This window comes from Helianthus annuus, chromosome 16, assembly GCF_002127325.2.
Source record: "Helianthus annuus cultivar XRQ/B chromosome 16, HanXRQr2.0-SUNRISE, whole genome shotgun sequence".
NCBI lineage: Eukaryota > Viridiplantae > Streptophyta > Magnoliopsida > Asterales > Asteraceae > Helianthus > Helianthus annuus.
Genome location: NC_035448.2, coordinates 157,951,666 through 157,970,494, shown reverse-complemented (window position 1 = coordinate 157,970,494; position 18,829 = coordinate 157,951,666). Strand labels below are relative to the sequence as shown.

General features: G+C 37.6%; 1 protein-coding gene across 4 annotated transcripts; it reads left to right on the top strand.

The window, feature by feature from the left end:
* The first annotated feature begins 5,036 nt into the window (after positions 1–5,036).
* LOC110918602 (Golgi SNAP receptor complex member 1-2) lies at positions 5,037–17,270 on the top strand. 4 transcript variants are annotated; one of them, XM_022162895.2, is made up of 6 exons: positions 5,037–5,308; positions 5,907–6,103; positions 15,984–16,073; positions 16,159–16,224; positions 16,783–16,912; positions 16,992–17,270. In XM_022162895.2, exons 1-6 carry the CDS (start codon positions 5,194–5,196, stop codon positions 17,087–17,089), a joined length of 696 nt encoding a protein of 231 aa, XP_022018587.1. In that variant the 5' UTR covers positions 5,037–5,193; the 3' UTR covers positions 17,090–17,270. The 4 variants fall into 4 exon arrangements, with proteins under 4 accessions (XP_022018587.1, XP_035841761.1, XP_022018588.1 ...); XM_022162896.2 differs by lacking the exon at positions 5,037–5,308 and adding an exon at positions 14,288–14,681 and having other exon boundaries at positions 5,966–6,103; XM_035985868.1 differs by lacking the exons at positions 5,037–5,308; positions 15,984–16,073; positions 16,159–16,224; positions 16,783–16,912; positions 16,992–17,270 and adding exons at positions 9,308–10,363; positions 10,446–10,886; positions 10,969–12,204 and having other exon boundaries at positions 5,962–6,103.
* Positions 17,271–18,829: the final 1,559 nt, after the last annotated feature.

Here is an 18,829-nt window from a genome sequence, read left to right as displayed (position 1 = left end):
TCAAATTGGAAACATCAATATGACCAATGAAGATTATCAACAAATCGACCGTGATGAAATGGAGTTGATGGATATAAAGTGGGCATTTGCAAGTGCAGTTAGAAGGGCAAGAGATTTCATTAGTTAAACGGGAAGAACTTTGTTGGAAAGTAAGAAGGATACGAAGTACGGGTTTGATAAAGATGCGGTTCCATGTTTCAATTGTGGCGAAAAGGGGCACTTCAAACATGAGTGCACCCGACCAAGCAAACAAGGCAATCAGAACCCATTCAGAAATCAGACGAGTACTTCCAATGTCAATGTCAATCAAGACAATCGTGAAAGGAGGATGGTAGCAGTGAACAATAATAAGAACCAGTCTAGACCATCAAACACCAATCCACCAATCGAGCATTGACCGTTCAAGCTAACGAAGGGTGTAATTGGTCTGTACAATTTGGGGAAGGTGATCAAGGAGGAGGAGGAACAACGCGTGATGCAAAGATCATCAATCACATCAAGCACGTACACATGGAAGAATTTTCTGAAAGTGACGACAGTTCGGGTTATACCAGGAGTTCTGATGAAGAAAGTTCTATTTCGGGTGATTATCGTTCTGAATCTGATGTGAAGGAAGAAGCAAGTTCTGATGTTGATGACTTATTAAATGAAGCAGAGGAGTTGAAATGTCAGAAATCAGTTCTGATCAAGAAGGCTCCTGTAGCATCTAAAGAAATGGAGAAGTTCTTCTCTGAAGACGGATCTTTTTCTTTTCAAACTGCCTTTATGGCAAATGTCTCAGCCTCTACGAGTCAGGTAAATTCTGTAACTCCTGCTCCTAGTGTTTGTAATTCTTGTGCAGATTTGAAGCTTGAATCTGAAAAGCTTCATAGTCATAATCAAAGTTTGGTTATTGAAATGTCTAAGTGCAAAGAGGCAAATATGGCTCTGGTTAGAAACGAAAAGGAATTTAAATCTGTAATTGAAACCTTAAAGAAAAGTGTTTCCAAAGTGAACAAAGTTGTTTATCATGAACAAGTTAGTATTAACGATTACATTAACATCGTTGAGGAAACCAAAAAGGAACTAGCCATTGCCAAATGCGAGCATGATGCAATCAAGCTCAAGTTGGAGAGTTATTCTAACTCCCGATTTGTGCTCCATCACATCATTGACGTTCAACAACTGAGAGGAAACAAGACAGGCGTAGGGTATAAGAAGTGTCCGCCCCCTTTAAGACATAATTATACTCATATGCTTGATGAAGAAGATATGCCTCGGTATGAACCCAGTGTGCCTCTTGATTATCAGGAAGTTACTACTGGCCCAGGCTTCAAACCGGACAGTTCTTCAAGAACATCATCTGAGCAACCAGAAACTTCAACATCTACGAAACAAAGTCCTCCAATCATTGAGGACTATGAGTCGTCTGATGATGAATCGGAATCAGATATAAGTGATTAGGATAAATCACTTGACAAGATGAAAGGAGTAGAAGGAGAAGTCTGGCACTATTTTTACGTATATGGTTCCAAAATTTTAATTTAAATGTCCAGATAAGAATTATTTTTCAAAGTTATTATGTTAACTGATGCTGCTAGAAAGATATTAACTGGGGTGGGTAATGGGTCGTGGACATTAAGAGGGTGGGGTTGTGATGCCGGAGAAGATGACCGGAAACTTTTGCCGGAAATGAGAGCAGGGATGGAGTGGGGTGAGGTGGGGTAGCGTGGGGTTGTGTTTTAACAAGTGGGTCCTAGAATACAATCTTTTAAATTTCCATGGTTTTGTTATTTAATTAACACAAGGGTAATTTAGGTATTTCATTAAGAACTTAACGGTAAAATAGACGGTGTTAGGAGACTGGACTGAAATGGTTACCAAAGTGAAATCACATGGACTGAAATAGTGATTGATAATATATATAGGCTAGGGACTAAACCCGGACAAAACACATTGTCCGGGATACAAAACAATACAATAATCCGAAATACTAGAAAGTCGTCCGGAATGCCTTCAGCAATTAATAATCTTCATTATCATTGACTTTAACTTGGACTTCTGCTTTGGTTGACACAGCACCGATAAGCGACAGTTACCCGGCAGGAACTGCACTTACAGTCTCCCCCTACAGTCTCCTCCTTAACTGTTGCATCAGTTCTGTGTGGCATCGATAATCTTCAATCACCGGATACTGCACTTATAGACTCCCCCTTGACTGATGATATCATGCATGCTTTCAACTTTAGCTGAGACTTGATCTTTTAGGTAGAGCACAGCGATCTTCAACCCTTCTAATTAAAGACTTGCTGACGATCACTTAAATGGCCGCTTTGAGAAACCCGAAGAATCCGACATCAAACACTGCAGATCCTCCCCCTCAAACTACTCCCGAATCAAGTTAACGCGAACCGACCTACAACCACATGTAAGAATATCGCTCGATACATTAATCTTCAAACTTAACCGGTAGAAGAACGAAACGTCAGATTTCCAATGCCTAACATCAAACACTTCAAATTCCGCAAAGACATGAAGTTTGGTTCGATAAGTTAATAACAAACCAGACTTTGAAAATGTACATCCACCATCTTGATCAAGGTCTTCAACTGAGTGTCTGAGATAATTTCATCTCGAATCTTCAAGATCCAATCTTGTATCTTCACAAAATCCATCAATTACCCGTTGACTTTCGTCTCTGATCTCCCCTTCAATGTAAGAACCCCTATTTCGAGAATCCGATCAGTCACCAACTTGGAAGAGGTACCAAGAAGACTAATCTTCTCTACTCTAACCGGCATACGATAAAGGCATGACCTTCAACTAGTTGCCAAACGAACAATTTGCTTCATCACGTTAACACTTGGTTAAACCTCGACCAAACTTGACAAAACTCAATCATACACTAGCTCTAACTTGCTTCATGTTATAAACACTTCGCCACCGGTAAGATTAACACTAAGTTAATCTCAAAGATAGTAAACATGAACTTGTTTCGATGTAGCACCACGAGCTTTTGGTGTACAAAGAAAACAGGAATTTCAAAATTTTTACTCCCCCTTTATCTTTGTAAATAATACAAAAAAAAAAAAAATCCAAGCAAGTCTTATTCTCTTCACCTCCTCACTTGATCCGGACAACATAAGTACCATAAAACTTTTCGATAATCCGAAACCGACTTCAAGTTTCCAAACTACGCATAATTCTGACTCTTAGTTAGTTATCCGGTACCCCAGGTAACCCGGAATAACTAGAAAAACTCGTAACATGCACACCTCGAAACTTCCGAACAGCACAAACTTCTAAATTTAGCTAAAAATCCGGTACCCCAGGTAACCCGGAATTCTAGAAAATTCGGAACTCGTAAAACCCGAAAGCTCTTGAAGCCTCGAATTAGATCATCGGAACAATACTTAGAGTACAAAGAAATACGGAACAAGCAAAATTGGTTTTGAAAGTTGGTTTTGAATAACTCGGAACCGAATTTTACCAAAACTCGCACCAAAATACCTTATACTCGGACCAAGAAAGAGTTTTAAACTTGGACAACTAAGAAAGAGTTTTAAACTTGGACCAAGAAAGAGTTTAAAACTCGGACAACTAAGAAAGAAACTTGGACCAAGAAAGAGTTTAAAACTCGGACAACTAAGAAAGAGTTTTAAACTTGGACCAAGAAAGAGTTTAAAACTCGGACAACTAAGAAAGAGTTTTAAACTTGGACCAAGAAAGAAAGAGTTTTTAAACTTGGACCAAGAAAGAAAGTTTTAAACTTGAACCAAGAAAGAAAGAGTTCTAAACTTGGACAAATTAAAAACTCAGACACCTTAAAATGAAACTCTGACTACAATGAAGTTTTAAAACTCGGACCCACAAAGGGTTATGGAAACTCGGACCTAATAAGCAGTTCTAAAACTCGGAGTTTAAAAACTCGGAACATCTTCACTAAGTTTAAAACTCGGAACATTTGAGAGATTCAAGAATAACTCGGAACATCACTCAGTTCAAAACTCGGACATTAACACAGTTTAAAGAACCAGACTATTGAAAAACTCGGAAGGGTGTTAAAAGTCGGAACGGTTGGAAAGATGAACCTCGGAGTGAAACAGTTAAGCATTCAAAATCTTAAATCTCAGATACAAATAACAGCATGCTTATAACTAAAACCATTCACACTTTACACAATTAAACTCGCAACCTTTCAAGTAAAATTAGACATATCAAATACCAAGGTGTGGACAAGAACCAGGATAAGGACCGTTGAAACTACGAGTTGTCACAAAGCAAGTTTTGAATTTTGATTGATGGAAATAAAATATTAAAAGTCGTTAGGTTAAAGTTGAGAGTAAACATGAAGATGAGCCGATAAAAAGTAAAATCCTAACCCAAAAATAGACCTGAGCCGGTACCAGTATAACAGTTCAAACCGGTATACCGGATTTCTTAAGCAAGTCTTTCTCTATATAACATATACAACTATCACTTAAGTTCTCTTCGCCAATCGGATTATGCAAGTCTGTCTACATGTTCTTCATTATTGCTGAGAAACATCTTTCAACGGTTGTGGTTGCGATGGGTAATACGAGAACAAGGTTCAATAAACGATACGCCATTGTAAATGATTGGTGAATCTTTGTTGAACCTATTAACCTTACAAGACTTGATAAAACATCCAAATTGCCTCACCCAATGGTTGGCCTCCACACCACACACCTTACTTCCACGCCAACCCTCATCACAATGGAACTCCTGGAATCCACTATTGCACGCCATTGCCACACCCATAGGGGACACTGCGCCACGCCGTGGAGCTCTTGCCATTTCATCCATGCCACCAAGCACACCACACCCGATAGTCTAGTTGTGTATATCTTATGAAACGACTCTGATTCTAGAACTCATTTTAGCCTTCAAAAAGTTTTGGATATCTTATTACATATACAAAAATTAAACAAAATAACAATTGTATATATAAAAATTATTATCACGTTTCATACAAAAAAAAAAATAAATAAAAAAATACAACTTTATACCAGTCAAGACTCCTAGTGATACTATTTTGGTGTCATTCATCCCCAAACTACATCACATCCTCTACCAGTAGCAAAGCACCACTGTGTAGCTTCCATTTTCATTTCTATTTCGACTGCAAATTCACCTAACGAACACAATAGCAATCACAAATCAGATCGGATCCGAGTAGAATTGTAAGCTTTGATGGATCAGGAATCGGGTTGGGAAGAACTGAGGAAAGAAGCTCGTAAGATCGAAGGCGATCTCGATGTCAAACTCTCTTCTTACGCAAAGCTCGGTGCTCGCGTCACTCAAGGAGGTTCGTAAACCCTAATTTCTCTCTCTCTCTACATATACATGTTATCATATTCTGTTGAATTTCTAGATCTTGTTTGTAACGAATCACATTTTCAAATTTGAAACCCTAGAACTCTTAACGGACTAATTTCGGATCATTTTGAATGCTGATTATGTGTTTCTGATCTACTTACGTAAATTTTAAAACCCTAGAACTCTTGACGGGCTAATTTCGGATCATCTGGAATTCTGGATGCTATTTATATGTTTCTGATCTACTTACGTATCACATTCATGAATCCGTTCGAGAAAACGTATCGGTTTGGTGATCGAAGTATTTGATTTGCTTTGATGATAGAACTTAACATAATGTACCAAGTGTAACACTCATAGATGAGTTAAAACCTAAGTATTAGACAAAACTATGCATTTGATTTCATTGTATAGATTGCTTGGTGCTTGCACTGTATCGTGGTGGAATAGTGAGTTACGGATAGAGCTATAGAAGTGGAAAGTGATGAGTTATATTATTGTGATATAAGTGCTTATTGATGATATTGAAGAGGATGATTTTGTTTGGGTACATACTTGCTGATGGTTAGTTATGCTTGTGGGACTAGGTTTTGCTGATCCTGATACACCAAGTATGGGCTCCAACCGTTCATGGAAGTCGATGGAGATGGAAATACAGTCGTTACTTGAGAAGTTGCTGGATGTGAATGATTCCATGAGTCGATGTGCTGCGTCTGCAGCACCTACTACTTCTGTTACGCAAAAGTTGGCGAGGCACAGGGATATACTTCATGAGTTTAGCCAGGTTCTTACTTATACTTTGTTTAGTTTTTTGAGTTTATGTGTTATGATTCACTGCATACGTATAGTTCTATATCTTTCTGTTATGTATGTGAATGGTACATACTGTGTATGGTATCTTAATCTGCTTGCTTGTTAACTTGCCTGATTTTCTTGTTGCAAGTTTACTTGTAGTAAAATTCCACATTCTGTTGTTCTCATCAATCAAGTTTTCTGATCATTTATTTGATCATATGCTTATCTATGACTATGAGAATCTGCAGATAGTATAATTGTGTCTAGTTAGCTAGTCCATTATGTTTTCTTTAGGGGATAAGAACTACTGCACTAGGCCCAGATACATATACGCATCAACAATCATATAGGCTAACAAATTTGGGGCATCACCTATATAAAAGTGAAATGCAACCCAATATCTAATAATTAGGTACCGTGGATAATCAAAATTCTCTGGAGACTGTCATCTAGGCCCAGATTGACTAAGTATTCGAATTAGGCCCATGTTCCATAGTTCCAGAGCGAGTAATGTTACTTAAGTCTCCAGTGTTTGTGATTGACTGATTTCTTATAACTTATAAGAACTCTATCTGATTATTGTGTATTGATACAACAGATGTCAGGTTTGAGTGTTTACATGAAGGCAAATTGATTATGAGTATATATTTGAGGGTGAAATTATCAGTTTTGAGTATCCAGTTTCAGAGTTATTTATTCAAACTGATTACCTGATTATTATCATTTGACCTCTAAAGTTATTAAATAATCAGAATTTCCAAACAATGACAACACTGATTATCTGAGTCTTGTGCTACAGCAGAAGCAAATCCAAACACTATCTCCTGCATTTCATTTTTCTAATTGCTACAACTGATTATTTGATTCTGGTTATTTCAGAAAGCATAACTAGTTATAATAAGCAAATCCCAGAAACCCTCATAATTCATAAATCGCAATCCAACTCATAGTGATTACACCACATATAAAACAAACCCATCCGATTAAACAAGAAACAAAAAACAAACCCTACTTTGAAACCTTATATACAACCACTAAACAGATGGAGAACTTAATTATAAATAGGCTCTCACTATTTGCACACCATGGCAGGCTATCTGCACACTTAGGGGTAGGTACACGACCAGGCAGTCAAACCTAGTACCATGTCAAATCAGTCTGACATAGGGTGCGTATTGATCAATACCGCTGCGTAGTGGTCAATACGCAGCGTATGTCAGACTGATTTGACACCGATACGATGTTGTCCAGGCACGTGAATAAAGTAATAGGGGGAGTAGAGAGCAATACGCTGCCTATTGAAGTGTCACATGAAAGTCTATTTATCCATCCATTCATATCTGTTCACAATTCGAGTTCATCTCCTCTTTCTTTTTCATCTTCTTCTTCAGTAAACAATTTACACACTAAACCAAATCATTTGTTCTGTTTTTTATTTAATCTTGTTAAAATGTCATCATTTTGGAACGATAATTATTTCGGTAATCGCTATTCTAACGACACATGGGGAGCAAATGCTGCCAATGAGGAGGAGGAGGTTGTGTCTGGAGTCCCTGTTGATCAAAAAACATAGTTGTCAGACTTGAACAAGACTCCCACTCCACCTTTTGATGAACCAAATTACCTGGCGCATCAAGTGTATCCAGATTACGGATACGGGTATGAATCTCCGTACATGCAACAAAGTGGATATGGTGCTGAGAATGCACCTGTTGATGAACCATATTACCCGACGCAGCAATCGTATTCGGGTTACGAGGTATACGGGGATGAAGGTGGATACGGAAGTTACAGTGGATACGGTGGTGAAGGTGGATACGGGGGTGAAGGTGGATACAGTGGATACGGGGGTGAAGGTGGATACAGTGGATACCATAGATATGGGGGTGAAGGTGGTTACAGTGGATACGGGGTGAAGGTGGGTACAGTTGAGACGATAGATCTGGGGGTGAAGGTGGATACGGTGGATACGGAGGCTACGGTGGATACGAAGAACATGGTGGATATGGTTATGAGCCCCGTAACACATCACTTTATAAACCATCTACCCCGGGCAATCCGTTTCAAATAAATGAGGTATCACATTAAAATAACAATTATTATAATTGTTAAAAATATTATAATTATAATTATAATTATAATTATTATTGTTATTGTTAAAAATATTATAATTATAATTATTATTATTATTATTGTTATTGTTAAAATACTATAACTATAATTATTGTTGTTGTTGTTAAAATATTATAATTATAATTATTATTATTATTGTTAAAAACTATATTTCAATTTAATTATTTAACTTGAATATCACTGATTTAAAATAATTATTATGGCCTTGGAATCATTTTAAATAAATAAAATGAATTAAAGTGGTTAAAATAACAATAAATAAGTTTATCTAAATAATTTAATATAATAAAAATTCATATTTTAACACATCCCAACTGGTAGCCCAGTTGGTTTGTGTGCTGTTTTCTTTGCGGGAAGGCGCGGGTTCGAGTCCCGTCCTTGTCCGGTTCGTTTGGCTTTAAAACCCTTTTTGTTTTCTGAATTTAATTAATAATTATATTAATCCTAACTAGTGTATATAAGGAATTAAGTTTCATCTTCTAACATCTCCTAGTAGGACGATAAACTGGTTAAGGCGTTGCGGTTCTAAACGAGAGGTCATGAGTTCGATCCTTACAAGGGTCTTCTTCTTTAAAGAAGACCCGCTTTTTACCGATTTTTTATATATTTACACTTTGGTCCCTAAAGTTTCAAATTTTACAAAAATAGTCCCTGAAGTTTCAAAAATTGACACAAACGGTCCTTGAAGTTTCGAAAATTGACACAAATGGTCCTTGAAGTTTCAAAAATTGACACAAATGGTCCCTGAAGTTTCGAAAATTGACACAAATGGTCCCTATATTGTTCAGTTAAGTATGCTAACTGAGTTAGTGTTTAAAGAATAAATCTTTATATGAAAGTTAACCTGGTTAAACCATTCAGTTAAAATAGTTTCAATAATGACCATATTAGTCCCTGAAGTATGAGTTTCAATTATATTATAATTATTATTATTATTATTATTATTATTATTATTATTTTTATTTTTATTTTTATTATTATTATTATTATTATTATTATTATTATTATTATTATTATTATTATTATTATTATTATTATTATTAACGTAACTTTTTTTTAGCGTTTCATGTCTCTAACTGATTTGAAGAATTGGATACAAGAAACAGGAAGGAGTATGGTTACGTAATTGTTACCCGCCGATCAAAAAATATTGGCGGTAATACTGGGATGGTATGGCTTGTGTGCGACCGTAGTGGTGAGCACCGTAGTAAAGCAATAGTTAGGAAAGCTGGTAGCAAAAAAATCGGTTGCCCATTTTCATTACTCGCCATCCGGGACGTGACGAATGACACGTGGGAGTTAAAAGTGGACAACGTGAACCATAACCACGAACCTACGACGAGTCTGTTGGGCCACGCTTTTGTGCGAAGATTTACTGAAGCCGAATACAAGCTAGTGGAGCAGCTAACTGCTCAAAACATGGAGCCACGTATCATATTTCAAACCCTAAGAAAGCAGTTCCCTGACAGCCTGCATGTTCAGAAAGACGTGCAAAATGCAGTACAAAAAATTAGAGCGACACTAATGGACGGAAAGACTCCTATGCAGGCACTGGAAAGCCTACTGCATGACCACCGATTCATTTACGACACCCGACAGGAACCCAAAACAGATGTCGTAACAGAGATTTTCTTTGTTCATCCTTATTCAATCACTATGTGGCGTGCATTTCCGCACGTGATGTTGATCGACGCGACCTACAAAACAAACCTCTACAACATGCCATTTGTCTAGGTTGTGGGTGTGACGTCGACTGGGAAGTCTTTTTGTATCGCAAATGCCGTTATTTGTAAAGAACGAATGGGTAACTACGTGTGGGTGCTTGAACGGATCAAGTCAATCTTGCATGAATGTATGATGCCGCGTGTGATAGTCACGGATAGGGAGCTTGCCCTAATTAACGCGTGTTTTAAAGTATTCCCAAACGCAACCAGGCTTCTATGCCAGTTTCACATCGAACAAAATATAGTTAGACAGTGCAAGAAAGGGTTCGATAAAGAAGATTGGGGGAAATTTATGACGTACTAGCGGAGAGTGTGCGAATCTACTTCAGAGCCCATGTACAAGTACAACTTGGAGAAAATGTATAACCGACTCGTGGTTGACAACCGAGAAAGTAAGTGTTCCTTCAACAAACGACTCACCCAATCTATTATATTTTACACACGCTTTTACATTTCATTATTCTATTTTTGCAGGTGTCTATGATTACGTCTACGAAAACTGGCTCAAAGACTATAAAGAAATGTTCGTTTATGCGTGGATCGATAAGTGTCGCAACTTTGGTCAGCGCACCACCAACAGAGTTGAGAGCCAGCACGCAAATTTAAAAAGATACATTACGCGTCGGAGTTCATTGGTGCGAATAGCAAGATGCGTCATTGATATAGTTGAAACTCAGTACGATGAAATACAAAAAAGTTTCACTGAGAGCATCGAAAAAACGGTGAACCACCATAGACACCCGCTATTGGACAACCTACGTGGAAAGGTTTCCCATGAAACACTTGATTTGCTAGCAAAAGAGCTAATGAGGAAGCTGGAGGTGTTGCGGAAACTTAACGCATCATGTAGTTGCCATATGTGGCTTAGCTGTGGATTGCCGTGTGCTTGTAGACTGGAAAACTACAAACGTACAGGTAAAAAATATTAAAACCACAAACCTTTTGTTATTTTGTACGATTTAGCTGTTTCTCACACCGTATTAACTTAACTGTGCAGGGCGTATGATACAACTCGACGACATAGATGTATTCTGGCATATGCTTGACTTGCTCCCGTGTAAACTGGTAGACGAGGAAGTCGATATTGTAGCAGAGCTCAATAATGTGCGACAACATTTAGAGGCGCAGTCCCCCGTTCAGCAAAAGAGTATGCTTTTAGAGATAAAAGCGGTCTTCACCCCGAAATCGTCAACCAAGAAACCACCGATCGTCCAACAAAATACTCGCGGTCGGCCTACATCAAAGAAAGTACAAGAAAGGCTAGATGAAGCTGTGAGGTTAGACGAAGCTGTGAGATACAGCTCCTATGGCGAGGACAACAACGTATATACCGCTTCCCCCAAACATAGGTACGATTTACCCCGACACAGCTCATACGTACCGTCAGAGGGCTCTCGTGGAACTGGTTCGGTTGTGAAGTCTGAAAAACCTAAAATGCAACGAAACAGTTCAACGAGTTCTAAAAAGAAGGAGACGCGGGATGATCAGGGTTTTCCATTAATGAAGGGGGACGAGCACTTGTTAAGCATTAAGAGGTTTAAGAATCAAATTCCATCAGAGTTTCACTCTTACATATCGCGTATACAAGATGTGACCCTAGACGGTCATTGTGGGTACAGGTCTGTGGCTGTCGGGTTAGGTTTTATGGAACACGCATGGCTCCGTATTCGAAGTGATTTACTACTGGAGATTGACCATAACAAGCAGCGTTGGAAGCATGTATTCGAAACATATAACAAAGGAGACTTTAAACGAATACGTAGCAGCATCGAATGGCATTCAGTGAAAGGGTGCGATTAAACTGGATGGAAATGCCCCACGTAGGGCTTCTCGTAGCGCAAAGGTATAATATTGTCCTCCACGTGCTAAGCATCGAATGGAGCTCTACCATCTTCCCATTAACGGATGCCCCACTAGATCCACGACCTCAAGCGATAATGCTCGTACATGTTGACGGGGGACACTTCATACATGCTAAGTTGGAAGGAGACTACCCCATGCCTTTAGTGACCCCGTTGTGGTCGACACATCGATCAATAGCTGCGAAACGGTGGAAAGAAATGTATAGACCGCGGTTACAGCACTACTACGAGTTAATCAATCCTAAATCAGACTCAGACAAAGATAGAGAACCGAGTTTAAATGTTATCGAAGATTAAGCGGAAACTTGTATTTTTGTAAATTGTAGAAATTTTTTAATTTATAAAGTTTGTATCATTTTTTATTTTTATAATTCATAATTTTTGTATTATTTTTAGCTTTTTTAAATTATATTTGTATTATTTATCAAATAATATTGTTTTCTATAAATTTAAACAAAGGAAAACACAAAAAAAATGTAGCTTTATATACGCTGCGTAGGGATCCCGACGCAACGTATGAGATTCAAATGACAAAACAGCCCCTGTTTTTGGCTGCGTATTGCCACAAAACAAGGGCAAAATGGTAAAATAGTTACACTACCAGGCAGCGTATTAATCCATACGCAGCGTATGTAAAAGGCGAACAGTTTCCCCCCAAATCAAATTTTCAAAACCTATATATGTTAAATTACCATTTTACCCTTGTGTTTGGGGCAATACGAGGCTGATTATAAGGGTAAAAAGGTCATCTACCACCTTTATATACGCTGCTTATGGATCAACAACAACAACAACAACAACAACAACAACAACAACAACAACACGCATCGTAGAGAACCATACGCAGCTTATATAAGGTTTGTAAATGACCTTTTTACCCTTATAATCAGCTCCATATTGCTCCAAACACAAGGGTAAAATGGTAAAATTATTATTTTTATACGCTTCATAGGGTTCTCTAAGTTGCGTAAAGGTTCTGATTTAAATCAGAGAAACCCCTACGCAGCTCTGTTCTTCCCCAAATCTCAAAACACACACACAAGAGAGCATACGAAGGCGACTGACAAAATCGACGGTATACGACACGAATTCGAAGTATAAAACAGGTATTTACTCAACCTATTTAAGTAATTTTGATTTTTTTTTTTGTATTTTATCTGTAAATTAGATGTTTTTTAGGTAAATTAGGGTTTGGTTAGTGATTGAACTTTCGTAAATTAGGGTTTGGTTAAGCATTGATTAGTGTAATGGGTAATGCTATTTGAAACCTGTATAATGTGTAATGCAGTTTGATTCCTGTGTAATGTGTAATGCTATTTGTGTCAACTGTAATGGTTCCATGATTATATTAGACTACATATTAGAATTGCTGAAGGTCCCAACAGAAAATAGTGATTTGATAGTAGCAATGGTCGTGCAATGGTCATTGCAGTTGACAGAACCATGGTTTTAAAAAACGTCCAAGGCGTACGCCTCGAGGCGGTTCGGTACAAAAACGTTCCTGAGGCGGCGCCTCACCTGTTCTAATTAAACGTACGCCTCAGTGTGGTGAGGCGTCCGTTTCGTTCCGTTCCGTTCCATTTTATCTGAGGCGGCGCCTCACCTGTTCTAATTAAACGTACGCCTCAGTTTTAATCTTTATTGCTGAATCGCTACTTTGTTTAATAATTTATTGCTACTGTTTATTGTTATGATGATTAGTGATTAGCGATAATTTATTGGTTATGTTTTAGACTACTTGTGTCTTTTGTGATATGTTTAAATTGTTGAATCTGATGTTTAGTATTTTTTTATAATATATATATTTTTTTATATTTATTTATTAATACCGCCTCGAACTTACGCCTCATTCTGCCTCGAGGCATACGCCTCGTGAGGCGGAGGGAAAACGCCTCGAAAAGCGTTTCCGTTCTTTTAAACCTTGGACAGAACCATTTAATGCATATGATGTGTAACAGATCGAAGTTTTTTTAAACAGAAAACTGTTTAATGCATATGATTCCTGTGTAAACTAACCTTGAAGGCTTCATAAGCTACACATTTAATGCACTACAATGGTTCTGTCAACTGCAATGGTCATAGACTTTAACGGTTTTTTGTTAAAGTGATTTGATATAATGTGTAACAGATCCAATTTTTTTTTAAACAGAAAACTGTTTTTTTAAACAGAATTTTTTAAACAGAATTTTTTTAAACAGATTTATTTTTTTAAACATAATTTTTTTTTAATTATTTAGTCGAAGTCTTCCCGTAAGGCGCGTAGGTCCCTAATGAGCGTCGAAACTAAGATTTCACAGCCGTTTGCGGCCGCATTTGCAAAAAATAAATCTGTTTAAAAAAATTCTGTTTAAAAAAACAGTTTTCTGTTTAAAAAAACTTCGATCTGTTACACATTATATCAAATCACTTTAACAAAAAACAGAATTTTATCTAATAAATTTTTTGCTGTTTCAGGACGAGAAAGATGGATGATGAAATGGAAATAGAAGACATTATTCCGGAGCAGCCGCAGTCGCAGAAATAGAAGCGTCCACCGGTGGATCCTCTCCTGAATCACCCGTATTTGGAGTTTCCTCCGGATTCCGATGCTGCTCTCCGTTGCGACAAGCTTCGGAAGATGCACGTCGGTGCCCATTTTGCGGTTTCTTGGAAAACCCTCCGGGAGCTCGCGGCTGAAGATTGGGCGCGGGAGTTTGTTCCCCGTGATTCACCGTGGGATCGACTGTTTGAGCTAGCGTTTACGCCGAGCTACAGGGAGATACTGATCGAGTTTCTGTCGTCGTTCGAGTTTCATCCTCGTCGGCCAAATCAGGCTGTGGACCCTGCGCAGCCCCCTCCCCCGCCCGAGGTTTCAATACGCAGCGTATAACCTAACTAGTGTATATAAGGAATTAAGTTTCATCTTCTAACAGCTCCTAGTAGGAGGATAAACTGGTTAAGGCGTTGCGGTTCTAAACGAGAGGTCACGAGTTCGATCCTTACAAGGGCCGGTTCTTTAAAGAAGACCCCCTTTTTACCGATTTTTTTATATATTTACACTTTGTTCCCTGAAGTTTCAAATTTTATAAAATAGTCCCTGAAGTTTCGAAAATTGACACAAAGGGTCCCTGAAGTTTCAAAAATTGACACAAATGGTCCCTGAAGTTTCGAAAATTGACACAAACGGTCCCTGAAGTTTTGAAAATTGACACAAATGGTCCCTGTACTGTTCAGTTTTAACTATGCTAACTGAGTTAGTGTTTAAAGAAGAAATCTTTATATGAAAGTTAACTTGGCTAAACCATTCAGTTAAAATAGTTTCAATAATGACCATATTAGTCCCTGAAGTATGAGTTTCATAAAATGACCAAATAGGTCAATACGCAACGTATATTTTTTGATCGGCGGGTAACAATTACGTAACCATACTTCTTTCCCGTTTCTTGTACCCAATTCTTCAAATCATTTAGAGACATGAAACGCTAAAAAAAAGTTACGTTAATAATAATAATAACCATACTTTGAAAAAGTTACGCCAAAAAAAAAGTATATAAACCTGGAAAATTTTTTGACACTTCAACCTACCAAAAAGACCCCAAATTTGCAGCTGTTTTATATACGCTGCGTATTGACCTATACGCAGCGTATATAAACCTGGCAAAAATTTGACACTTCTAACCTACCAAAATGACCCCAGATTTGCAGTTGTTTTATATACGTTGCGTATTGACCACTACGCAGCGTATATACACCTTGTTTTCTGTGCAATGATTGGTTATCAGGCACTGAGATATAGGGTTTATCTACGCTGCGTATTGGTCAATACGCAGCGTATAGGGGTAACTCTATACGCTGCATAATCCCTGATTTGCTAGGGTTTGGTGTGCCAATAGGCACTTTAGTGTGCCAATAGGCACACCCTTATAAATATTATAGAAAGTTGAGGATCTGAATATGGTGACGCATTCGATTGAAGCAGGAACGTAATGTTAAATAGGAGAGATAGTAGCTATTAGATTGCTAATTTAATCGGAATGATATGTAGAAGTAATCAGCTTTGAACAGAATATACCATGTGGAAACAAAAAGCTTTATACACAGTATATCCATTGCTGTTTTATTATCATTTTGTATTTACAATTGGAATTTGCTTCCCTTCACATCTCTTTAGGAATTCAGACGAATCAAAGGAAACATAAGCGCGATGACAGAGCATGCTGAGCTCCTAAGTTCTGTAAGAGATGATATCAGTGAGTACAAGGTGTGAAAAGAACTCCTAAACCCCCTCGTTAATATATATTGACATTATCATTCAGAAAACGTATTATAATCTTGACCGTATGCAGGCATCTGGAAGCCCAAGAATGCAGATACTAAGGGAGCGAGTTGCTATCCATGGAAGCATAGCACATGTAAGTTTTTAATTTAAATTCCACATCATTCTTAAAAGAGTAAAATGCTATTGTCGTTCCTGAAGTTTGCCCAGTTTTGCGACTTTAGTCCAAAGGTTTGTTTTTCCGCATCTGGATCCAAAAGGTTTGAAATCTTGCCATTTTCATCCGGCTCGTTAACTCCATCCATTTTTCTACGTTAAGTCATGGGTATTTTCATTATTTTTGTTAACTTAAAAGGCAATTCGGTCTTTATACATAAAGTGAAAAAGACTGAATTGCCCTTTAAGTTAACAAAAAGACAGAAATACCCGTGACTTAACGGAGAAAAATGGATGGAGTTAACGAGCTGGATGTAAATGGCAATATTTCAAACCTTTTGGATCCATATGTGAAAAAACAAAACTTTGGATGAAAGTCGCAAAACTGGCAAAACCTCAAGGAAGAAAATGGCATTTTACTCTTCTTTAAATGCTGGTAGGGCCATGTGCCCATGAAAGTCGGTCTGTAAGCTCTCTAGTTTTCGTGAGGGCATGTTTAAAATTACCAGAAAACTTGAACATATTCGGTATTCTGCAGATGGATGATGTGATAACTCAGGCTCAAACAACTAGAGCAGCCTTGGGGTCTCAGAGGGCCATGTTTGGTGACGTTCAAGGGAAAGTTAAACAACTGAGTGACAAGTTCCCTATCGTTCGTGGCCTAATTGGTACCACTCTTTTACTTTTTAGTTTTGTTACACTCTGCTAATCAGATTTGCAAAATGATTGAATAAATTTTGTTTGCAGGCTCTATTAGAAGGAAGAAATCAAGGGATACTCTCATCCTATCAGCTGTCATAGCGGCTTGTACGTTGTTTCTTATTATATATTGGCTTTCAAAGTGAGAAGGATTATGTTATCATCGCAAACAGTACTGTATTCCTTAGGTATCTTGCCCTATTTGTTATAAAATTTGCGGACTTAGAGAGACACATGCATGTATATAAGAAAAGAACCTTGGATTCGCAGTCTTATTCAAATTCAACACAAAATAAGCATAAGAGATGTATTCAATCGATTCTTTTTTATCAATATTCGAAGTAAAATGATAATAATTTTGAAAAGAAACGAGTATTTTTGCAGTAAAATGTCATTTTGAGTTAATGTCAACATCAATTAGCACGCTTGACAGATTAATTTTCTTCAGCGCCATCAAGAAAATTGAATATCGTGCTTCGACTTGTTATAATGAATAAGTGGCAAATAATCACTACATATACCAAAAAATGGTTCAAACCTGGGTAAGAGGCGTTACCTAAATTTAAAATGAAATCTACCCATTTGTGAATCAACAAAGAGAAGAAACAACTTACACACCAATAATGTAGTAGTAGCATGTGGCATAAACAAATAGATTTTTTGTTGCAATGAAATAACTATCAATTTGCAAATGTTAAAAAAACAATCAAATATTTATGTTTTGTAACCATAATTGGGGTCTTGATCAAAAATCAAGGAAAAAACTTGTAAAAATTCAAATGTAAAAGAAATGATTATGAGTATTTTCAAGCATCGGATCTAAGGACAGGGCTTCTGAGGATGCTTCTGCAATCCCTAATGCAAGAGAGGGATAGTTTCATATCTCCCTTGTCGTATGATACCATAATATCATATTTGGTTCGGTTTGAGCTAAAACCAAATTTGTGACCATATTTCGGTTTTTAGATTTTCATAACCAACATGATTTGATTACAAACAGTTTGCTTAATTCAATTGTCGGAGAAAATAGTTCAATTAATTCACCGATAAGTGAATTAACCAAATTGTTCATAATCGAATTAGTAAACCTAAATCACAATTTGGTTAATTCGGTAATTTACCGAACCAACATGAAGTAGGGGATTCAAGCAATTTTCAATTAATAAATCCAATCATATATTGGATCTAATAAAAATATTATCAATCATTTTAATCTATAAAGAATAACACGCAACAACTATTATATTATTAATAAAAATAATTATATGTTGATACACTTTATGTGGACGCGAGTCGGCTCGGTTCGACTCGGCTCGGTTCGACTTGGTTTCGACTCGGTTAGGTCCGGCTCAAGCCCGACGTCACGACATTCCTCCGTCGTGCGCCCCAGAGTTCGACACGCGAAGCACGGAGCGCCGCAAGCAAAGTCCCGTTTACACATCACCATGACATCATCATTGTGATGTCATGGTGATGTCACAACATTTGTCTCATGCATGAAATTGGTGAAATTGGTGAAAGTTTATAACAGAAACATGATCTGGGCCAATTCTTTATGTTTGGGCCGTGAAACTTGAAGTGGGCTTTGACTAATTCTTGGGCTTCAACACACTCGACGAAACAAGAATGATTCATATGTATGTCGACGAAACAGAATGTGTTTCGTCGACTTTAGGGTTTCGTCGTGCCTTTATGCGTTTCGTCGTAGTCTGGTCTGTGTCTAGTATAAATACCCCTCTCAGTTTCTGTGTGAAAGTATGAGAGACCTGTGAGACTTAGTGAAACTCTGTAAACATTGTTTGTATATGTTTCAGGTTGTACTCATCCCTAATCCATAGATATTGAATCTTTTGGTTACGCGTGTTCTTGTTTTACACTTTGTTTGG